This window comes from Amblyomma americanum, chromosome 11 (assembly GCF_052857255.1).
Source record: "Amblyomma americanum isolate KBUSLIRL-KWMA chromosome 11, ASM5285725v1, whole genome shotgun sequence".
NCBI classification, from domain to species: Eukaryota; Metazoa; Arthropoda; class Arachnida; order Ixodida; family Ixodidae; genus Amblyomma; species Amblyomma americanum.
The window spans coordinates 43,924,650-43,949,332 of NC_135507.1; the positions used below are offsets into that span (position 1 = coordinate 43,924,650).

At 46.6% G+C, this 24,683-nt stretch overlaps 1 protein-coding gene across 1 annotated transcript in view; it reads right to left on the bottom strand.

The window, feature by feature from the left end:
• Nucleotides 1-1,161: 1,161 nt before the first annotated feature.
• The window catches only part of LOC144111182 (DNA polymerase eta-like), a 42,613-nt gene continuing 19,091 nt past the window's right edge, over nucleotides 1,162-24,683 (bottom strand). Inside the window, exons 7-11 of the mRNA XM_077644357.1 lie at nucleotides 21,850-21,969; nucleotides 18,932-19,055; nucleotides 7,555-7,620; nucleotides 6,291-6,460; nucleotides 1,162-5,292 (exon numbers count right to left, since the gene is read on the bottom strand). Coding sequence (XP_077500483.1) covers nucleotides 4,185-5,292; nucleotides 6,291-6,460; nucleotides 7,555-7,620; nucleotides 18,932-19,055; nucleotides 21,850-21,969 — 1,588 coding nt within the window. The 3' untranslated portion in view covers nucleotides 1,162-4,184. The remainder of the gene's footprint in view (nucleotides 5,293-6,290; nucleotides 6,461-7,554; nucleotides 7,621-18,931; nucleotides 19,056-21,849; nucleotides 21,970-24,683) is intronic.

Genomic DNA, 24,683 nt, shown 5'->3' on the forward strand with positions numbered 1-24,683 from the left:
CAGCCGCCGCGGTCGGGTTCGAACCCGGGAACTCCGGATCAGTATCTAGCTTTTAGCCAGTTCTTACATTTTCTTCGGTTTGCATAGTTTTTCTTCTTGGATCAAAAAAGACTCCCAATGCACTCACACTAGTTATCAGTAATCACGGATTAAATTTTCTTCAACCGAGCGTTGATGTGCTTTGACGTCTTGTCACTAGATGGCGCTACGTGCGCCTGAGGGACGCTATGGCACAGCCAGCTAAAACTTATACTTCGGAGCGCTTTGCGTACGTACAGCTAATGTGGAACCGGTGGTCGCCGGGGTAAGTGTGGTTGTGCGTTCGGAGAGGAAGTCGCGGGCTTGTACATCCGCAGGCCTTCTAGGTCGGCTGCGTGGGTAACGTTGTCGCAAGCTTTTGGTAGGTCGACGCCGAGGATAGTGTTGGTGCCGCCCGCGGGGAGTCAACGATGTGGTGTTCGAATCGTAGAAAGACGCGCGTCACGTGCCACGCGTTGCCAGCGGCGCAATAAAAAGCGCGTAGGCGCGCACTAGACCTGCTAGTTGACTTGGGGTTCAAACAATTGGAAGCCGAATTTTCAGCCTCGCAACACTAGATGATCGCGGCGTAGAGATGGCCAGACACCGGCGCCGCACGGGCACTGCCTGCGGCGGGCGGAAAGCCGCATGGTGCACCTGCTCGTAATGGAGGGCTCCGGAATAATTTCGACCACCTGGGGATCTTTAATGTGCGATGTCAGTGCACGTTAAAGATCCCCAGGTGGTCGAAATTATTCCGGAGCCCTCCACTACGGCACCTATTCTTCCTTTCGTTCACTCCCTCCTTTATCCCTTCCCTTACGGCGCGGTTCAGGTGTCCAACGATATATGAGACAGATACTGCGCCATTTCCTTTCCCCAAACACCAATTATTATTATGCTCGTAGAGGTGACAACACCTGCACTGCGGAAGGAGCGAGACATGAGATGCACAGCTACCCAGCTGGGCAATTTAAGAGCACTCAGAAATCAAGTCAGGAATAGAAAAAACAGCAGGCGCTGCAGAAGAGTGAAAAAGACAAGGTGAAATGAAAACTAGGCCAATGCTGTTTTCAAGTGGGATGTTTGTTTCGTGGACTCACTGTTCATGCAGTGCCATATATGATTCATGTCCAACTATCCTCTCAGTGCAAGGTCATTTTATTCGTTGTATTCATGCAACACATATTTTGATGTGCATAACATGTAGTAGGATGGAAAGTTGGGCTGGCTGGATTACGTTCATTTTAAAGGAAAAATACAGCGCGAACAGAGACGACGGGAGCAGCGCACCAGAGAGGTCATGGAAGCATTTTTCATAAAGAAAATTAGCGCATGCATCAGCCAACCCTCTATCACATTATCAGATGCGGAGATACGGTTCTTGGACAATACCTGATTTGCCATGGGTCATAGAAAAAGGGCGCCCCGTGCCATCTTGTCAGTTTGAGTTTGTTCCTTGTGTTGATTGCCTCATGTGATTGCTGACTTCACAGTTTTTTTCGGTCGCTTTTATATGTTTTCCTCCTGAATAAAATTTTAGCTGCGAGACAGCGCTTGTGTCGTGCACCTCTTCTTCGTCCGTCGTCTCTGTTCGCGCTGTATTTTTCCTTTAAAATGTGAATAACATGCTCACATATCCTTTGGGGGCAGCACTTCTCTTACGAGGAACAAATTTTTTGCTCCCTTTCACATCCACAATGCTAGCTGTTAAGCAAGAGGTTGCCAGATTAGAAGTAATATAGTTGTCTACACCGTCGGGCATCCATGCACCCCAGCATCACTGGGAGGCAGAGTGGCACAATCACGTTCACATAGCCTGTCTCTCCCACCTCGCACTAGTCCCTCCCAAAACAGAAACACATTTGTCGCACACTTATGGGCAGCAAATGCAGCAGTTGCAAAAGCTCAAGGAGGAACAGCTAGCACTGCTAATCATCCACGCTACCACAGATGTAAACCCCATTTTTTTTTTTCACATCATCTTTTTGTCCCGAAAAAACTTGCGCACAGATCTTTCACTAAACTTAATGCAAATTTGCCACATCATGCAGCAAACTACGAAAAATAAGAATGGGTCTAATTCACGTTATATTTCACTCTGCCACTGTAGGTGTGAAGCACAACAGCAATCTTTTCATGCAAGATTCAAAAGGTTTTGAATCGATGCAAACCTTGAATGGTGAAACCTCGTTAAGGAGTACCTCATGGCACAGCAGAAAACTACGCACAAAGCAGCACTATGTTCAAACTGTAAATCGCTAAAATATATTTTCTGGCCTGGCAAAGCATGGCACCTGAGGCATTCCATGAAGGAAAGCCCATGCGGAAGCTTTTATTCTCTTTGGACCACAGAAATCGGCTATTTATGCCTTCGGCCAAGGTGGCATCGCAACTATTAATGCAACGCTTAAGATGTTTAAACTGAGCACAAACAGCTCTACATAAGGCCCCATAGCTGCACCAAGCAAGCACGTACAGCGTGCATGCAGTTTCTTTAGCAAGCAACATCAAGCTGCCCTTTAGCTTCATCAGCATCGCCTGCATTGGATGATATCTGGGTAATGATAGAGGCAACAATGTCACTATCTGACCACACTGGAGAGAAGTCTCAACTGCACTGTCTACCTCTCTAAACATGCAAAACATGAATTTACACAGCGACTTCTTGAAGCTAAACTTCCGCAATGAACCCTTCACATGCATTGGCGGCGGTGCTAGTGAACACTCCAAGCTTTGCCTCAGCGAAACATGCGGGGGATGATGTCACTTGGGAAGCGCTAGATGTGGGAAGCATGCAATCCATTACAACACCAGTAATGCAACAATGCAATGACATGGAACGGAACCACAGCCGTGCAAAGCTGCACAGCACTGGCGCTGTGGTACATGGAGGAAAAAGAAAGTTTGCTGTGGTCAGCCTGAACTGCTGAGCTACCATGCTGCTATGGTGGCCAGATGAGCACAGTGCTGCGAAGAAGCAGTGCCACATGACAATAGTAAGCAATAGCTATGACGATGGGCACTGGAAGTTGCGAATGGGGTGGTGGCGAGTGATCGGGTGCAAGAGAGGTAGTAGTATACTAGCACCCCTGGCAAAGGGAGGAAAGTGCTCGCTTTGGGCATGTCAGCTGCTACAAGTGTGCTTGTCATATTCCGCACCATATTAATATCTACGCTTCACCACAGTTCATGTATTAGGGCCAATGGTGAAGTTTTCCTGCAATGCGTGACGCAGTTGGTGGCTGCTTTATGAGACCCCTTCAGCTTCATACATGATGACAGGTACATCCGTTTCACAGAGGCATTAGTAATTAGCTACTACACCGTAGGCAAGCATAAAACGTACAAGCTAAGTTATGGATTACATGCAACTGCATCCAAAGCGCAACTACCGCTTAAGCGAGTATACCTAAACGAGGTTTTACTGTATAGAAATTGCACAGAAACTCGTGAAATCTTCTGCAGTGAAGCACAGGGCTGTCTGCATTAGCTATAAAAGGTCCAAGAGATGTAGTGGTTAAGGAAATCTCGCCAAAACACCACTTCTACAAAACAGATACACCATACAAGACTGCTCAAAAACCGTTATGCATGTGTCTCGAGCTAAAAATAGAGCTATAACATAACAAAATGTCATTCATCAAGTATTTTGAGATGCAATCCAACTATAAGTAACTACATGCTGATATATGAACGATTTAATAAATTATGTGCAAACTTAACTTTCAAATACAATTGAACTCTGCATTGTTCAAGGCACAACTTGACCATACATGATGCGAATTATCATGTATACTTCTATGTATAAATATATATGCTGTAACATTCTATACAACACTACACGAATTTGACAACACCCACGAACACGTGTAAATGATGGCACAAACCTTTGCGCAACTGAAAAGTACCTCATGATTCTTGTATACTCACTGGAAGAGAAAAATTGGTCACCTCGAGAAGAACAAAGCCATTCCATACAGTTCACTGGGCTGACAAACATCGTACTAAAAATTACATTATAAAATTTTACACCATGCTTATAGCATGTCATTGTATAATAGATGCACCACCAAGCAAAAAATTTTCTAAAAATAACAAAAGGTGAATAAATACAAGCCATCAACCAACTTACAAAAACCATCCACGAAATTTCGCTACAGACATCAAGTGAAAAAGTCTTTCAACGTCTTTGTTTTCTCAGCGCATGCCTTTTTTTCCCGTGTCACTTTTTTTGTAGAAGTTGACGCGGCCCGTTTGCGATTGACAGGCACTGGTTTAGCAACAGTTGTGACTGTGCAGTTCTCGCGGCTGAGGTTCAGGGCGACGTGGTAGTCGTCATGCTCCTCTTTCTTCCAGACTAACACGGTCTTGCCGCACTGCTTGCACTTGTGCAGCAAGCTTGGGTCTATCGACAAATATTTCCACCCTCCTTCGTCACTATTACCGTCGACAACGCCAGCGCCATCATCCAAGGCAGGGGTCGTGCCGGCTCTCTCAGCAATATCCGTGTTCTCAGTATGGACACTAGGCCTCTGTTCAACATGTGACAGCCGTGAACTAACCACCTTGCCGTCGTCCTCATCAAGGACAAGAGTAGACCCTGGTAAGCCATCACAGCTCAAAGAATCCGTGCATTGGACACTCAACGCATCATCAATACCCTCCGCACAAATGTTGCTTGTCCAATTCTCAGTCTTTGCTGTGCCATCAGTGGAGGGTGACGCTTTTTCACCTGCCTCACTTCTGGCCCACATCTTTTCAAAGTAGCTCACTTTCGGAGCATCAACAGGTGTCGCTTTCTTAGAACTCTTCTTGGAGGTTGTCTTCTTTGGCTTCAATGCCGCCGCCCCTGTTGCCTTGCTAGTCTTTTTTGAAGATGCTGACGTGGTTGAGGCTGATAAGGCACGCTTCACTTCTTCAACGTGGCTCTGCTTGGCTACAGTAGACGGAACCACACTGTCATCTTTGCTGGGTTTTCGAGGGCTCGCCAAGATCATAGCTAGTTTTTCTGAAAACGGAAGGTCTTCTCTTTGGTCCTCCTTGTTTGGAGTGTCCAAAGAGTGTGATGCAGAGATCTTGTTCTCACTCACTGCTTCGGAGGTTTCTTCGGCTGTTATGGGTGTTGTAGGAGGCGGTGGAGCTGACTCGGGCTTCTTAGGTGTGGCAGACTTGGACTGCCTCACAAGGAACTTTGAAATCTCCTGTGACCCGTCTTCCAAACTGTCCCGAAATTTGGTCGCTGCTATCGATAAGTTTATTAATGGTGGATTCCTGGAAAAAGAACAAGAGGCAATGCTGTAGAGAGAACCATAGAGCAACGTGCTTTAGATTTTCCTGTTCACTCACAGATTTGAAAAGGCAACGTAAGGAGAAACCACATTCCACCATTCTACACAAGTTCAACAAAGCAAAGATCAACGCTGCAACTTCTCTGGTTTACGCAAGCAATTCATCGAAGATGAAAATACTGTTCATACAAGATGAATGACTTTCATACCAGAGGTCCGATAATTTTGCAGCATGAAAATTAATCTGGGCTTTAGCAATGTTTTTCCTACTTTCGGTGCTGGCACCAAGTAAAACCTTGATCATATGACCTCGATTAATTCGAAATGCCGGATAATTTGTTGAATTTCTCCGGTCCATCATTACCACCACCAGCAGCAGCAGCCTGACTATGCCCACTGCAAGCCAAAGGCCTATTCCATATCTCCCAATTAACCCTGTGCCGTGGCATCAGCGGCCACCTTATCTCCAACTTGCTCTTAAACTTAGAACTTAACTTACACTTAAGCTTCTAAACTTCGTGACCATCCGTCATCCTGCCTTCGCATTAAATGCTCTACCCAAGCCCATTTCTTCTTCTCGAGTTCTGCGAGGATGTCAATTAGACCATGTTTGATCCGTGACCCACTCTGTCTTCTTCCTGTCTTTTTATGTTGCATCTATAACTTTCCTTCCCGTAGCTCGCTGCGTTGTCCTCAATTTAAGCTGAATCCTTTTCATTTGCCCCAATGTTTCTGTCCCATAGGTGACTACCGGTAAGATACAGCTGTTATATACTTCTCTTGAGAGATAATGGTAACCTGCCAAATTGCAGAAAATCGTACAATACCAAAATTCGTATCAAACGTTATTGTATCATTGAGATTCTACTTATAATACGATATTTACTATGTGTGCCTTTTCAGCTGAGCTCTAAATAGTAGATCAGTAGCTGACAACTGATTAGGCAAGCCTAAACGAACCACTGTGCACCTTTCCCTCACCAAGTGTCTGATGATGCTGGAGAAGATGCCTTCAGCTTCATAACCACAGCCAGTGCATCCTTCGCCACCCTGGAGGAGTCGTAGCTTACCAGCTGGCAGGAGCGTGATGTGCCACCTTCCTGCCCCACCTTCCGCACACTGACCACCAACAACTGGGCAGTGCGCTGGTTCTGCACACGCCATAAGAAAAGGCTCGATTTAACTGTGCATGTTTCTGCTTTAAGTGCACTAGGTGCGGCTGCGAAGTGATCGTTATCATCAGCCCAGTTACCATAATTTCATGATGAAGTCCTCTCCCATTGACTTCCTAACAACCTGGTGCAGCGCCAAATACAACAACCTGATCCCCGCAAACCTCTTAATCTCATCCATCGACTTAACTTTCTGCCACCCTCTGCTATGCTTGCCATCGAATGGAATCCAGCCTGTTACCCTTAATGAGTGTCAGTTATCTTGCCTTCACATTACATGCCCTGCCCAAGCCCATTTCTTCTTGATTTCGACTAGGATGTCATTAACCCGCGTTTGTTCCCCGACCCACACTGCTCCCTGCCAATCTTTATCTTACTTTCCTTTCCTCTCACCATGCTATTTGTATCTCACGATTACAGCTACCATCTTTTCCAGAGCTCTCTGCACTGTCCTCAATTTAATTTCAAGACTTTTTTTTTAGCTGCCATGTTTCAGGGCCACAGGTGAGGATGGAAAGCGAATCTGCTTAAAAACAACCGCACTCGTAAAGCCAAATGTGCGCTGTGACTCAACTGCCCTTATAGTACTGTTCAAAAGCACTAGCAAGAAGAAAACAGAAAATTCGTGCTTCAGTCAGGTAGAGAGATGGCACGTTGTGTTGGGCAAGTAGGAAGTAATTCATATTGTGGGCCAGCGCAAAACGAACAACGAACCTAGGAAAGAGAAGACGACACGGGCGCTCCGTTGTCCGTTTTGCACTGGCCCACAAGAGAGATGGCACTTACAAGGCAACAAAACAAAACATACAGAACTTTGTCATCGCACATATACACCACTGGTACAATGGTGATGAAAAAGAATAAACACTGAAAGTAGGCACACTGGATTAGTGTTTGCTTGCTTGTTAAACAACTGCTTGACTGCCTTAATTTATCTTTGTGGATTGATAGACGAGGAACTCTACACCAACAAACAATTTCGCCTTTACTGCCTTCTCAGCTGTTGCCTCGCAAGTTCTTAGAGCACACTCCAAAATGTCAAAACAGCGCATAAACCATCGGACTAGGCTCACCTGTTCCCGGTCCCTCAGGAGGCGTTCAACCAGTTCTTCACACAGCTGCTCCAGCCAGTGCTTCACCTGGTAAGGGAAGATCAAAGCATGTCACGACAAGAAAAAGGCAAATCAAAATTGCAAGCCAAAAATCACTAAGCAGCAGACACAGTGCAGAAAAATGAAGCAATCAATCAACCATTTACCAGCTGTATAAGTGTGCCCACTAACACGCTGCAGAACCCTTGGTTGAACAAGCCAGAAATAAAGATCTCGATAGACTAAGGTAAAGTCCTCAGTCCAGTCAGAACGTTCTCCATCCTCGTCAGGGGTAAATAGCCTACTGTGCACACAATCAGGCCTGGCAGAGCTGCGCCGATGAAATGACTGATGCAGCTCACAGAGGTTCTAGTGTTGCCACGTCTACGTAAACTGCTGGAGCATGGGGAGGATAGTTCTTGTGCAAAGCCTCGGCTCCAGCTTTCTGTCTCTCTCGATCATGCTCTGAGTGGGTACCGTATATATACTCGCGCAATGAGCCCGCTCGCATAATGACCCCCCCTCCCATTTCTGTTGTCCAGAATTCACTCTATTTTAGATTTTAGCTTTAAGTAGCGGGCTTCTCAGTTTTCGCGCTGTCTGCAGTGAAGACCTTGGCATGCGCTAAGGAGCTACCTACCGGTTACATCACCACTTGTTTATCTTTTGAGGACAGCTCTTGCCAGAGGAGTAGGGGTGAGGGGAGCGTGATGTGGTGCGCTTGGCGAACTTGGCAGAGTGCCAAGATGTTATGAGCTCTAAGCTAAGGCTCAAACATTTGCATTACACACTCGTAACTGTCCTGTGTTTTTTTAACCTTGCATATTTTTCTAAAACACACACCTGGGGTGGCATTATGGATCGCTCTCAATTTTGAGAACGTGAAGTCAAAATGGCGACACCGCGAGATGCTGACCGCGGAATCAGCCAATCAGCAGCAAGGTTGCGGTGGTTAGTAGCAGGGCTCCGCCCCGGAAGCATTTATTTGCACGACAAGGGACTGTAGGCTAACGTTTTGCTGTAAAGACGCAGTGAATAAAATGAGTAATGTTTATTTTGCTAAAAACTGTATTTGAAACTCAACAGCACTAAGCAAAACAAGAAGTGTTCTAAGTTTTGCAATTAAGCTTGCTGTTTAGTCCCTTTTGTTGTCAGCGGTCAAGCGTGAACACGTCAGTCTTAAAATAAACAGAAACGCAATGATGAAAACAAATAGTTTTATTTTGGTAATAAACTGTGTTGAAAACTTAACTGCATGAATGAAAATTAGAAGCGTTCTCAGTTTTGCAATTAAATTTGCTGTAGGGTAACTTCTCTTGCCATGAGGGCGCGCTGGCAGTGGTATAGCGTGAACATGGCGGCCTGCAAGAAAACAGCTGATTCTATGCCTAGTTCCTGTTTTTTTTTTTGCGTGTCGTCTAAAATCAAGGTACTTTGAGGATGTCTTAATTGTGCAGAAAAATCTGATTGAAGGCAGCGAACGCTATGAGCCTGCCGAGATCAATTTACAAGCTGCGCTCGGCTCGAAAATTGACGAAGACAACTTTAGTCTGTGTTCTCGGTTGGCGCCTACTATCTATGACCGAGTGACGTGTAGTTCTGTTTATTTTTATTCATAAAATACCAGAAAACTATGAATCATCCCACAGAAGCAACTGCCGACAGACGGGAGCAGACAGGTACAGCTGCTGATAGCTTGCAATCTTAGTGCGGGAAATGAGAGCCAACACGAAAAGCCTCTGTGGTAACAATCACTCTTCTGCCTCATAACCAAGTGATGACGCCCACATCGGGCTAAGCACTTGATGTTCCGTTCGTGTCTTTGTAGCTCCGTTCGGTTGATGTTCAGTTGTAGCGGTAGTTTTTTTTTTCCTGCGCAAGATGCAGAAATTGTGATGTTTATGCTCCACTTAGTTTGTTTAGAGAAAGGATGCACTTGATTTGATAACTTTGCTATTGTTGCCGAGGAAGGAACGAGCTTGTTTCATTAACGTTATTTGCTGATCTTGTAATAGATCCGGGGTCAACCAGGTAAGAAGAAGTTGCTTGTATGGCTTGTGTAGAGGCTAATTGCAACAGGGCAGAAAGTTGAGCAAGTTTGTTCACGTTCGCGGGTACACAGCACTAGACTTCTCCACAATGAATGTGTAGAGGCAATGTTCAATTTTTCATATGATCCAGGGTAGTGAGGTAGGTAGGACAGGGCAGTGATGTTATATGTATTTTGCGCAGCAGGCGGAGTTATGTTGGTATAGCTAGGTTTGGTGAGGGCAGTGTTTGAAGAGCTTTAAATACTTTGCATAGCTTCTAACATGCACTTCTTTGCAGCTCGGAAGAACACTTAGGTTTTTTTTTTTAAATTATGGTCCATCTTACCTGAGGCACCCTGTATACAGGCCACTCCAGTAGGAAAGGGAACAACTAGTTGAAAATGACTAGGATATTAAATACCTAGAGGAAAAGTAGCTTGAAAACAGCTACACTTGTCACACATATTATGCGATAGCATAAGGAGCTTGTCCAGCAATTTGGCATTGTCATCGTCTCGTGTCATCCTGGACAAGACTTCATAGCCTTGTGTTATCGCAAACCAAGCTAGGTGTCAGTTATGGGGCAATAACCAAGTGCTCAAAATTTCCCATAATGGAGCTGCCTGTATATTCCTAGAGCTGTAGAGCATTTCTAGTAACAGTGTTGCATGTTTTGTTATTGTAAACTAACCTCTACTCACACACCATCTCCTTGATGACGTGTCTGTGATGTTTACACATCTTTGTCTATCAGTGAAGAACATTCTAGTCATTCAGCAGTCATTGTAGCCACTGCACCTTACAATATTTATTTTATGCATTGTTGTACAGTGGTCTCCTTGCAGTAGGTACAGCTTTTAGCCCAGAGTGAAACCCCTAGTCACATATCAAGCTAAAAGCTTAGCTTTGGTATTTACACATCTTATATGTGCCAAAATGTTTTCTAGTCCTGAAAATGCATTATGTACACTGCACCATGCAGTATTTATTGTACAGCTAGCCTCTGTATGAAAGAAAACAGGCACTTTGAACTCAATTTTTCAAAATTTTTTTCTTAACTGCACTTGGAAATGAAATGCCATATGGTATTTGTACATCAAGGTAAAGTACGCTTGTATGTACACTGCCTTTGCTGCAGTAGAAACACTCGTGTCAAATGCTGTGCCTAAAAAAAATAAATGCACTCACTGAATGTATGATGCACTAAAAGCAGCTTCGATTCCAATAAGCATCACAAATATTTCGTGCCTTATACCAGCACTACAGTTTTGGTTCATGCATGTTTGTCACACAGGTAATGACCACAGGCACTCCATCAAGTTGGAAGGAGATAGACAATGGGCAGGAGGGCTGACATAAGCATTGGCAAAAGAGAGCGCACAATGATGATTTTCACATATTGGGCAAGCTGTTTGAACACCTTTTCCTCCTTCAGAAAGAGACTGCAACACACTGCTGAGGCAATGGGAAGTACACTGGCAAACACACTGTCAATGAAGTGGCAGCTGGTGGGGCACTTGTTTGTCACTGCAAGCTTCCGGCGGTACACAGGTTGGCCAAGGGCCCAACCACATCACAAAGTTGCTCACACACTTGCAGATGTGTGTTGTGCACTGACACGAGGCAATGACAGTGGCGACATGAAACAGTGGCTGATATGACTCTCCACGCCAGCATGGTGAGTCGTCTCTAGACGCTTGAGTTTCCACTGCAACTGTCCCTGCACTATCCCTAGGTACGCCTGCCTCTGCCGCTCTACAGCACCTGCCGCTCCACTGACAGCACACTCACCCGCACACCTCCCAGTTCAACGGCGAGTTCGTCGCACAGCCACTGCACAGTCTCCTTCCCAAGTCGAAGCGTAGAACTCGCCCCACGTGTCAAAGTCGTCTTCATGCGACCTCCTACCCCGTTGCTCGTGCTGTCACCCGCGTGTACGACGATGTGAACAGCTGTCTCAAACGCTTTGAGACTAGTTTTCTGGCTCTCAAAAAATCGTCTCAATCTGCTCGCGTAATTAGGTGAGCAACGTCGACACTTCTGGGACGTTTACGACGTCAGCCAGTGATGCAAAAAATCAAAATGGCCGCCGCTCATGCCCGACCAATAGGAGAGGGGCAATTGAGACTATTTCTGAGACTGTTTCGATTGAGAGTAATCCGTAATTCCGCCCCCGACCTTCAAGGCCAGCGTTCAGAATGTTCATGCTATCTTGCCGCGATTGGCCAGTGCCACCGGCTGCCACAAAATTGCGGGATTGCGTCAATGTGAACGATGCTAAATACCAGTGGCATTAACACATCTGGCAGCGTGCATTTGTTGGTGACGAAAGGACGGACAAAGATGTGGTATGAAATTTTGACCTTTCCAAAAAAATCTGTCGAAACCTTTCTTTCCTGCATAATGAACCCTCCCCCAATCTCATGCCAACTTTTCTGGAAAAAAAAGTGGGTTCATTATGCGAGTATACACAGTATTTTCGGGAAAAGGCAGAATGCAGACATTGTTACTGGCAGCACTGCGAGAATTTCGCGTGGCCGAGATATGGCCGGGGACGGTTATTCCAAGTCAGTGCAGTAGAGAGAATATGGCCGTTTTGGTATGTGAGAGTCTATGGTACTGATTTATGGGGTGTGCTTTTACCAACTTTCCCAGGGTGTTGTGCACCCCTAGTTGAAGGAGTTTCTCAGTGGGTGTTGATTTAGGGAGAAGGAGAGCAGTTTTGTATGCTGTGCGAATGAGTCTATTGAGTTGCTAGGTCTCCGTGGGTGTGAGCTAGAGACAAGGGATGGAGTAGGTGATCCTGCATAGGCAAAAGGCCTGAATGCGTGTCTGCTTCCTTCATGCCGCAATGACGATTGGCAATACGCTTAATTAGCGACACTGCATTGAGAATCGCAGCATGAATTAATTTTGTGGTCTCAGTGTTGAGCTGTTGTCAGAAATATTAAGTCCTAAAATTTTGATTCTATTGACACAGCAGATGGGTGTGTTGTCTAGTACGACTCGAATGTTAGGGGGGTCCCGCTCTTTTAGGTCCATGACTAAAAGCTCAGGTTTAGCTGCCGAGCAGCTTAGACTAATGCTGCTGGCGTGCGCAGCAATAGTGTCAGCGGCCAGCTGGAGCTTGGATTTTATTTCGCCAAGGTTGCCGGTATTGAGCCAGATGGTGATGTCATCCGCACGCAAGGAGTGCTAGACCAAAGGAATTTTAGCAAGATCTCGCGCTAACAGGATACGAAGGGCCCGGCCATCTAGAGTGGCCTGAGGACCAATCGTCGTCTTGCTTCCTCTTTTCGCCTCCTTCCCCTCACTTGGTTCTTTCATGAATCATTAAAGTTGTTACCTACCCACCTATTTTGTGTTGCCAGTGGAGAGTAAGCTGGCTTCCTCAACCTCTTGACACTGAAGTGCCCGCAGTGACAAACATAGGCCTGCTTGTGAACGGCGCTAGTTTGGTCACGATCGCAGCCCTCAGTGACGTCATTATCATCATCTCAGTTGTCAACTCCATTGCAGGACGAACACTTGCCCAGACAACCTCCAATGAAACATCTCTTGCGACGATCATGGCCATATCATGCCATCAAATTTGAAAAGCTTCCCCCTCCAGGCAAGCTTTGACAAAGTGGGTACAAGTATCACAAAGTATATGCGTTTTCAGTGGAGGACTTAGATGCAACTGGTATAAATGACCCATGAGGCAAAGAATAATCAAGCCACTCGATCACAAAAGATTGCAAAGAGCGAGCACCTGTTACCTCTCCACTGCTTTGAGAGAGGTAAGGAGGCATTTTCTAAAGTCACCTGCGCTATGCTGTCAAATCCCATGTCAAATGAAATGAGAATTTATTAGACACAGAATTAACAGACATCAAAATACAGTAGAACCCCCGCTGTTACGTTCCTCACTGCTGCGTTTTCCCGGCTGTTACGTCGTTTTCGTCCGGTCCCGGCATAGCTCCCATAGGATCCGATGTATTGGGTACCCCGCTGTTACGTTGTAGCTGTGAAAACGTTCCCGCATGATACGTCGCAACCTGGCACCCCGAACCCGGCCGGGCAACGCGCGCCAAGCACCATTTTGACGAGTCTTGGCCAGGCTTGGCTACGGAATTGGCTACAAGACCATGGCCTCCGAGATCACCCCCTTGCACGCGCGTGGGTAATCTCGGAGGCCATAAAAAGCCGCACGCGAGTTGGAGAGATTGCCACTAGATGGCCATTGCCTCGTCAGCCGAAGCGAGTAAAACCCGGGGGCCCGCAGCAATCCAGTCTTTCTTGTTTGTGCGGTTCAACCCATCCGAGTCGTCCATGTCCTTCCGTCAACAGCTACGCTGCCTACGCCTCGTCAGGCCTCGCTAATCCAGTCTTTCTTGTTTGTGCGGTTCAACCCATCCGAGTCGTCCGTGTCCTCCCGTCAACACCTACGCTGCCTACGCCTCGTTGGGCCTCGCTAACACTGCGAGCGATTTGTCGTCCTTTGATGGCATCGCGCAAGCGCAAGGCGCTTTCCCTCGAGGAAAAGCTGGATGTTCTCAACGCAGTCGACAGGCAGCCAGCGCGGAAAAGAGTCGACATCGCCAAGGATCTTGGTCTGCCACCCTCGACGCTTAACAGCATCGTCTCGAAGCGTGCCGAGATACAAGGGAATGCCGCTTCAGCGTGGACTGCAGTGAGCACGTCAACTGCACAGCACTGCTTCACGCGGTGTGGCTTTCGCATGGACGGCGGAGAGGAAACTGCCACGGAAGCTGAAGAGACGGAAGCAGCCTCTCATGATCAAGAGCTGAGTGAAGCTTTGAATGCGCTGGGTGCCACGGGAGTCACGTATGACGACTACGTCGCCGTGGATGCTGCTGTCGTGACGTCCGAGTGTCAGAGTATCGCCGAGATCGTTGCAGACTCGGCCGCGAGTGAAGCCTCAGACTGTGATGATGACGAGGAGCACGAGCCGCATGATTCCGGGGAGTTGGCGGATCCGAGCTTTGGAGAAGCCGTCGCGGCTCTGGACCTCCTCCGCAGGTACGTCGCACCTCAAAGCGACGCTGAGAGCAATGCGGCTTTCCAGGCCATCGAGAAACGCATGGTGTTTTCCAGCGAGCGGAAAAAACAGCAATCGACCATTCTAGATTTTTTTATGACCTAAGCTCACTTGATGTCGAAATAAATTGTTTCAAGGCAAAGCTGCACTGTTTTCATTAATTTTCGGACATTTCCTCACTGTTGCGTTTTCCCGGCTGTTACGTTTTTGTTTCGCGGTCCGGTGAAAGACGTATGAATGGGGTTCCACTGTATTTCCAATACAGTACTAATGCACAAAACAAAGACAGTTCCAAGAAATGCCAAGGCACCAGTTCATATATTGCTGAGGCAGGGCAAGTTGATTGTGCCAGTCCGTTCACATTTTGCTGTTCCATGCTGTGCACAGTGCAAGCAACCTTTGCACTTCTCCGACTAACTACTACATTTACGCTGTAGCGCCACAGCCTAAGCATGTGCAAGGAAGAAGAGCTAGGCTTGCGCATGGCAGACACACCTGGCTATGTGTCTCCGCAGACATGGCATCTCAGGCACCTGCCTTGCAATGTGCGAACAAATGTGTCCACCAATCAAACATAATTAGTGATACTGGACACTGAGCTTCCGTCGCCCACCACCGAGCCAGTGCATTGCCGCCTCAGCTCCCAGCCGTTCAGCCACAACACCTGCAGTGCCTACAGGCCATGGCTCTACTGCCAGACAAGTGGCACCCGCCTATGTTACCGCTTTTGCCGTTCCGTACCGAGCCGCAGGTAGCTTTGTTCACCAAAGCCGAGGCCATATTGTATGTCAACGGCATTTTCTCTCACGTTTGGCACCGCCTGCTGCTCAACTGGACACTACTCCGTGAGATCTTTGGCCAGTTATTATTCCTGCCACCTGATGGGCATCTCTTGAGACAGTGAAGGCAGCATTTTTCGAGCAATTTGGTGCTCCACCATTCCGAGCGGCACGGCACTCCCTGACTCTTCAGACCCGTACCATATACCACGGTGTTCTACAAAAAATGGAAAAAGAATTCGTAGTAGGCCATGACCCAGCATTTATTTAACCAATTTTCGCCAAGCATGTATTCTACCGCTACAAGGTATAAGCTTAAGAAGGCTTTGAGGTGCCTAGTATCTTGGACATTAATACCTATATTCAACTTTGAATACGTTGTTTTTCCGCAGTGCATATGTTTTGCCTGCTGCCAGCCAGGCATAGCCAGTCAAGCCCACTGAGGCTCTGGCAAGCCTGTTTTGTAAATGTGACCTGTTCTGTGCAATAAAATTGGTATTGTTTTGTTAGTCGTTGATTGCTACTGAAGTAGAATTAGAGAAAGTGTTTTTATACCGATAAATAACAGACGTGAAAGGTTGCCTTTGACTCATTTTTTCGTGCTTCATGCCAGCAAATGCTACCCTCTTGTTTCAAGTGCGACCATTTTATGTTTGATTAAATACAGTGCTTTTTGATTTTTTCCTTTTTCCAAGTACATTACCTACGAATCTATGATGCATCACCCTGTCCTTGCATTTTTAATGTAAAAAGTCAACAAACGATTACAATAGCCAGTACAGTCGAACCCGGATATATCGAACCCGCATATTTCGAATTATTGGCTATATCGAACACACAGATTACCCCCTTGAATATACTATGTAAAAGTATAGGACAATTGCGTAGTATATCGAATTCCATTTTCGTTGGACATTCGATATATCGAACGGCGCGCTGCGCCGCGCCCCTGGAAGGTGCGCTTTTCCCAAAGACATTCGTGTCTGGTCCTCAGAGGTAAACTTTTCCTAGAGTCAGTCAGCAGGCTTCTCCTCTGCGCATGCGCGGCTGTCGCCTAGCGACGGAGACGCAGAGCCTTTCCCCCGTTCTTGCGCCCCACCGGCGCGAGCTCTCTCGCTCCTCCTCTACCGCCAGCGTGTGCATTGGGCAAGGGCATTGGAGCTCATCGAAGAGAGTGCGCGGCATGGAGACGCGGCGACGTTTCCAAGCCACGCTTCCTGGGAAAAGGGAGAGAGAGAGAGAGTGAAGGGTCGGCACGGTCGCTTGTGGGCCAGGGGAGACGAGAGAGCCAGAGAGGGCTCAAAAAACGAACATAGCGCCTTCGACGGCATATTCCGCCGATCTTTTTCCCCGCTCTCTTCTTTCTTTTCCCTTTGTCGTTCCTTCGCAGCCCCGTTGACTGTCGCTCGAACAGGCTTCACTCGGACTGCTCCATCTGCACATCGTGCGTGTTGTTGTGCGTACCTCTGTTTCAACGTGCCGTGTGTAGCGTGTGTGATTGCAGTCATCTGGTGAGCTATGGCATCCGCGGACATAAAAAAGAGGAAGAATCTGGACTTTGCAAGAAAGCTTGAAGTAATCTGGCGTATCGAGAATGGAGAAAAGAAGTCCTCCGTGGCAGACGCATTCGGCATTCTGCGGAGTACTTTAAGTACGTTGCTAAAAAACAAGCAGGACATCAAGCTTAAAGCAGGTGAGGAAAGTCACTCGGGAGCGTGTCGTGTGCGCCCTGATGCTTTTGACAAAGTGGAGAAGGCACTTTACACGTGGTTTCTTGAAATCCGAGCGAAAAATATTCCCGTGGATGGCCCGACCTTAATCGAAAAGGCCAAATGGTTTGCTACGGCTCTTGGCGAAGAGAACTTTTGCGGTGGCACTGGATGGCTGCAACGGTTTAAAAACCGCCACGGCATTGTAGGAAAGGCCATTTCAGGCGAAAGTGGGGCTGTCAGCAGCCAAGAGATGCAGCAGTGGCTTTCTGAGGAGTGGCCGAAGATCACTGAGAAGTTTTCGCCTGCAGAAATCTTCAATGCAGACGAAACTGGTCTCTTTTGGCAAATGTTGCCGAATAAGACACTCGCTCTTCGTGGAACCACATGCCACGGTGGTAAAATGAGCAAAGTGCGTGTGTCGGTGCTGCTTGCAGCCAACATGGACGGCTCGTGCAAGCTACGGCCATTCGTGATCGGGAAGAGCAAGTCACCGCGCTGCTTCAAGAACTGTAAACAGCTTCCCATCCGCTACGGCTGTAATAGGAAGGCCTGGATGCCACGTCAACTTTCTGTTGAATGGCTGCAGGCTTGGGACGCTGAGTTGGGCAAGTCGGGCCGCCGAGTTTGCCTTCTGGTAGACAACTGTTCGGCCCATCAAACAACTTGCAAGCTGCAGCACATCGAATTGAAGTTTCTCCCACCGAACACCACAGCGAGACTGCAGCCCCTCGACCAGGGTATCATAAGGGCATTCAAGGTAGGCTATCGGAAGCGACTTATTCAACGGCTCCTCATAAACCTCCGCATGGGAACCGATCTCAAGATTGACCTGCTTGGCGCGATCCAGATGATTACCGGCGCTTGGGGCGACGTGAAGCAGGCCACAGTAGCCAACTGTTTTGGCAAGGCAGGCCTTGAAGTGGAAAGAGATGAATGTCCGGAAGCTTTAGACGACGATGAGTGCTTGGAGGACGCGTTCCGCGACTTGTCCAATTTTTCCGGCACCGTCCCGCCCGAAGTTACTGTTGATGACTTCATTAACGCTGACAGCGAAGTTCAAGCGGTAGCCGACCTCGCTGATGAGGACATTGTGGCCGGAATAGCTGGCGTTCAAGACAGCGATTCCAGCGACAACGAGGGCAACTGTGTTTTCGAAGAAACGCGTCCGTGCACAGCCACTGAACTGGCGTCAGCGTTCAGCCTGATTCGGCGCTGTTGCGGCGAAATGGAAGGCACTGGGTTCTCGCACCTAGACAGTCTCGAGAAGATTGAAACTAGTGTTTTAAACTTCATTTCCCAGAGGAAAAATCAGCCCAAAATTAGTGATTTTTTTCCGTGAAATAAAGCGCTTTCATATTGTGCACATGCTATGTGATTCGCGGCTGTTCCAATTGGTAAGCCACAATTTTTTATGATCGCGAGTGCTTTTTTGGCCTATATCTGTATATCGAATTTTCACTATATCGAACTATTTTCCGATCCCCGTCGAATTCGATATATCCGGGTTCGACTGTAATGCAAAATCTGAGCGCAGCTCTTTGTGAATGGTGGTGTGTCACACTGCTAGTCACTCTCCGGGATCTACTGTAGCAGCCGCTTTCCAGGTGGTGTTCTGCTCTGCTACTTAGACAACCAGTTACTCCGACAACGCCGACGACTATGACGCACAAGCCGGGAACAAATGCCTAAGAGGTAGGCTCTAAAAAAATTTGATTTTTGAGTGCTAGCACAAGTTCGTAACTGTCAGACTGTCAGAAAGTCAGACTTTCAATTGTTCCAAAATCTCAAACTCACCTTGCTTGTTGTGTCAAGGGCGAGCTTCCCACGGAAGTTCTTGCCACAGCCAATGGACTGCGCTAGCTTGCGTGGAGTCACCAGTTCATGGTCGACACCACGGACGAGATGATACAGCCAAGTTCTGGAAGAAACAGCTACGTCTCATTATACACCATGACAGATCACAACAGAAGCCACGGCACCCGCAACGAGACACGTTACCAGCCTAAGAATGTGACAGGCTCTCTAGGAGCTGAAATTGGTTTTCACTAAACCATGACTTTTCAGCACTAGCCTGTGCTGTACAGTGCCTGTATAACTGCCACAAGCACTTTTTCCCAGCTAAGTAACCCTTAATGCCTGTATTCTCAAAACACAGCTAGCAAACATCACAACACTTATTGATAGCCCAGCGTACCATTACGCTAGACAACAATGTGAATTTTAAATTTCTAAAACAAATAAATATATTTGGGGTTTATCTGTTAACACAACATTCATGACATGACAGTCATTACACTGCAACTACAGCACAGCAGACACTATATCAATTATTTTGAATTAGAAGTGGCTTTAGTGGTAAGCTATTTAGTATGCTACAGTGAAATCTCGGTATAACGAACTTCAGGGGACCGCGGGAAAATGTTCGTTATTCTGAAAGGTCGTTATAGTGAAAGCCCAAAAATTAGCCATAACAATAGCATTTCAGTAACGCAAACGCCCTACCTTTGAAACAGTACCTCCTTGAACTCGTTTCTCACACAATGCACACGTGATGGTCAGACAAGGCACATTTATTTGAAATAGTCCGTGATCGTCTTCTGACAGGTGCAGCACAGATTCTGGCACATTCTGTGCTCTCACGTCTTTAAACTAAGTCAGCACTGCTGCGTCAATATTCTGGAAATCGCCGAGCCGCAGTCACTTCCTTGACGGGGTAAGCTGAGATTCTTGCTGCTGCTTAAAGATTTTCTCTTCATCTTTGAGAATCATGGTGATCGTCGACCGCGCCACTCCACGTTCTTTAGCCACGACGGATTGTTACTTCCAGTCTTCTATCTCGCAAAGAATGTCTACTTTCTCGTTCAAAGAAAACTGCTTTTGCTTCTTCGCCGTGGTTAGAGCTGTTGAGCTCATGGCAACGCGAACGACGGCACGCACTTCTAACACAATAATATAACCAGAAGAAAAACAAGATGGACAGGCCTGATACGGGTGACAGCACGCGAACAACTGAGAAAACAAGCAAGAAAAACGTGATGCGTCGTCGCCTCCGCAACAGGAAAAAAAGAAAAGGCCCACTTCAGCGTTAATTACTACTTTTTTTTTTCCTTCTGCCGCACCGTCTCAGGTTTTACGAGCCCATGCTCCCCGCCTCTCCACTCCTGGTGCGTTGTTGCCTCCGCGACGGAGAAGGAAAAAAAAAAAAAAAGTCCCCGCCCGCATCTTTCTCCTCCCGCGCAATCTCAGGTTTTAGCGGGAAGCAAGTTGCAAGGCGCCTGCTCTTCGCGCTGCGTCGTCTGCTAGCTTAGAGCTTTGACTGTCGTGACGGATACACTGAAATCTAAGAATCCTCGCATTTCGGGATATGAGTTCGTAGTACTGAGGTGTTGTTAAGATGACACGGAAATTAAATAACGATCGTTATTCTGAAGTTCGTAGTAGTGAAATATTTTTACATTGAAACTACAAGCAGTCGGCATGCGATTTCTTAAAAGTTCGTTAATCTGAAATGTTCGTTAATGTGGTGTTCGTTGTAACGGGGTTTGACTGTACCTGGCATTCATTAAATTTAAAAACACCATGCCATCAGGTTAACCATGTCCCTGAAGGTTATAGAATCAACTCATGACAATTCAAATTCGAAGAGGACCTAACATTTGTCTGAATTATCCAGAGTTTAAATTACGGGAAGCCTTGCTTACACACTTAACATTGACAGGGCTAATAAATAAGCTGAATAAACAAGATGTTTGAATTAGGCGAGTTCAGATTAACTATAATTCACTTCAGTTTAGCAATGTTGAATACATTCAGAGTATTCACACAGCATTTTCAATTCACCCAGAATCCCAGTGCAGTTCTCAACTGTGAGCAAGCCTGATCAAAATGGCACTTTATACTAACCAGATAGAACACGTGCCACTAGTAGCAAAAAAGTAACGGTTCTAAGAAAGTTTAGCACTGAGCAACAAGACTTTACTGTGTAGCATGGCAATTATAGAACACTTTAGTTCGTGGCCCAACCGCAGTTCTACAATTAAACTACACAAGAAATGCGGCGTTCTTCTCACTGGACATCCATCTGTATCAATTTAGATGAACCTGAAAAAATTTAGTGCAAATTAGATGTAATCTAAACTATCCAAGAGGTGTACAACTCACAAAATTACCTTACACTGTTTTTGTTATGAACATACAAAGGAAAACTACAACATAAATACAATTCACAGCAATTTTTGATACAGAATAAAAGCAATCCACTTCAATCAGTTGCTACGCCTTATGTTGTCCCTTAAAAGCAGCGCCGTCCATTGAAAATGGTTCAACAGCTGTCCAAGAAGAGCCAATATGCTCCTGAATTGGATGCAAGTCCTAGATATTCAGTCCAGCTGCGATATATTAGAGAACTCTTTGGCGATCTAACTCTTGTCACGCTTTGCCTAACAAAAATTAGAAAGTACTTTGCACGTATGTGAGCACGTGCCATTAGTGCACTCAAACACGAAAACCCGCGAAACAATAATATCTTCTCTACGGAATACGCAAGAAAATTTCAAATGCCGAAGCGTGCTCCATAATATATTTCCCGCACGTGAACATAACAGCCCCTTTCAATAATCAATTTTCTTTCGGAGCACTACTCCAGCGGAGCAAAGTTATCAGACTCTCTGCTGTCCCAGATGCTGCACCACCGTCCCCCAGTCGTCCCTCACCCTGTCTTCTGGCCAAAGTGGGAGGCGAGCTGGTCCTGGGAGAAACGCAGCACGTCCGCCACCACCTCCACCTGCAGCAGCTCCTGGATATCCTGGCCCAACTTGCCGCCCAGCTTGCGTCTGTTTTTTTCCCGAAAGAAGGGGAGAAAAGAAAATGCCGAACAAAACAAAGCATCAATCGGCTGGCGTCTGGTCACACACAGTGAGAGAGCCAACAGGGACCACAAACAATGAGTAGCGAAATAAAATTGGCAAGGTTTTAACGTACGAGTTAAACCCGTAGTTAAACTGAGTAGACGTGTGAAGGCGTGTGTTTAGCCCGACTGGCTCATGGTTTTGCTTTGCTAAGTCGTCGGCACGACTGGCGACATTGGACTCAGGACTCAGATCAATCTGATGAAGACGACAACGTGCAATGCACAGCGCGAGAGTGTGCTGCAGTTAAACCCTAGGTGTGTTTGACTGCGGCTGTAGCCAGGTGCCCTCGCGCAGCGGCCTTTGAAGCTGATCTGTTCGTGCCGCCATAAATTTGGCTCCCGGTCATGGATGTTGATGTGATTTCTTTTCTAATCTCCAAATGTGGCGTCGCTGTTGCTAGGCAAAGGCACAAGATCCAAACATCCGAAGATGCCAAGATTCCTAGTCGGTGTTGGTGACCGTACGAGTGCTTTTGCACTAATGAAACCAAACTTCTGTAGTCAGGCTTTTTGCACCACCATCGTCCCTGTCATCATCATCAAGGTTATGACCACTGCACAACCAAGTCATCTCCAGCTAGCCCTGTCCTGTGCCAGCTGCGGCCACCTTATGCCCAGCGAATTCCCTGTCTCATTGACTCCCTCCACCCAAAGGCTACATTCATCCTTTTCTTTCTTATCCATTCTATAAAGCTAAAGAATTGTCGGTTACCTTTTGTCCACATTGCATATACACCTCCCGTTGCGCAGATTTCAACAGAAAAATCTACACTATGCCGCTCCTCCACTCTTGCACTGTTAAAAGGGCACTGGCATCAATTCGGGAAGTTTACAAAAACAGCACATGGCGGCAATACCCGCATTTGATTTCCAGGTCTTTTCAAGGCAACAAAACAAGATTTATATCGAATAAATTAGTTTTGGTCATACAGCATGGCAACCAATTGACACAGGCAAACCTCAATTATCCTTTAGTGCCCCTTTAACAGTGGAAAACTGGAGGCATTAGCAAAAAGTGAAGAATGTATTTTGCACATCATCATCATCATCATCAGCCTTACTACACCCACTGCAGGGCAAAGGCCTCTCCCATGTCTCTCCAATTAACCCTATCCTTTGCCAGCTGCATCCACCCTTTGCCTCCAAACTTCTTAATCTCATCCGCCCATCTAACCTTCTGCCGCCCCCTGCTACGCTTACTTTCTCTTGGAACCCACTCCGTTACCCTTAAAGACCAGCGGTTATCTTGCCTTCGCATCACATGCCCTGCCCAAGCCCATTTCTTTCTCTTGATTTCGACTAGGATGTCATTAACCCGTGTTTGTTCCCTCACCCACTCTGCCCGCTTCCGATCTCTTAACGTTACACCTATCATTTTTCTTTCCATGGCTCGCTGCGTTGTCCTTAACTTAAGCTGAACTCTTTTCGTTAGCCTCCACGTTTCTGCCCCGTAGGTGAGTACCGGTAAGATTATGCTGTTGTACACTTTCCTCTTGAGGGAAATTGGTAAACTGCCACTCATGATCTGCGAGAATTTGCCATATGCGCTCCACCCCATTCTTATCCTTCTAGTTATCTCCCTCTCATGATCCGGATCAGCTGTCACTACCTGCCCTAAGTAGACGTATTCCGGCACAATTTCTAGGCTCTCGCTGCCAATTGTGAACTGTTGTTCCCTTGCTAGACTGTTGAACATTACCTTGGTTTTCTGCATGTTAATTTTTAGACCCATCGATCTGCTCTGCCTGTCTAACTCGTTGATCATGATTTGCAGTTCACCTCCTGAGTGACTCAGCAAGGCAATGTCATCAGCAAATCTCAGATTATTTAGGTATTCTCCATTTATTCTTATTCCCAACTGTTCCCAATTCAGGCCTCGAAATACCTCCTGCAAACATGCGGTGAACAGCATTGGCGATATCGTGTCTCCTTGCCTGACGCCCTTCCTTATTGGAATTTTATTGCTGACTTTATGGAGGACTATAGTAGCTGTGCAGTTGCTATATATATCTTCCAGTATTTTGACATAAGGCTCTTCTACCCCCTGATTACGCAATGCCTGTATGACTGCTGAGGTTTCCACTGAGTCGAATGCTTTCTCGTAATCAATGAAAGCTATATATAGAGGTTGGTTATATTCTGCGCATTTCGCTATCACCTGACTGATAGTGTGAATATGATCTATTGTGGAATATCCTTTACGAAAGCCTGCCTGATCATTTGGTTGATTAAAGTCTAACGTTGCCCTGACTCTATTAGCGATTACCTTAGTAAATACTTTGTAGGCAACGGATAGTAAGCTGATCGGCCTCTAATTTTTCAAGTCCTTGGCGTCTCCCTTCTTATGAATTAAGATAATGTTTGCATTCTTCCAAGCTTCTGGTACAGTCGAGGTCATAAGGCATTGCGTATACAGGGTGGCTAGTTTTTCTAGCACGACGTCCCCTCCATCCTTCAACAGATCTGCTGTTACCTGATCCTCCCCAGCTGCTTTTCCCCTTTTCATTGCTTCTAAGGCTTTCTTTACTTCATCTTTCGTTACTGGCGGGATGACGCATTGCTGTGCACTGCTGTCTTTCTCATTGGCGCTCTGATTACATTGGCTACTGTAGAGCTCTGTGTAGAACTCTTCGGCTA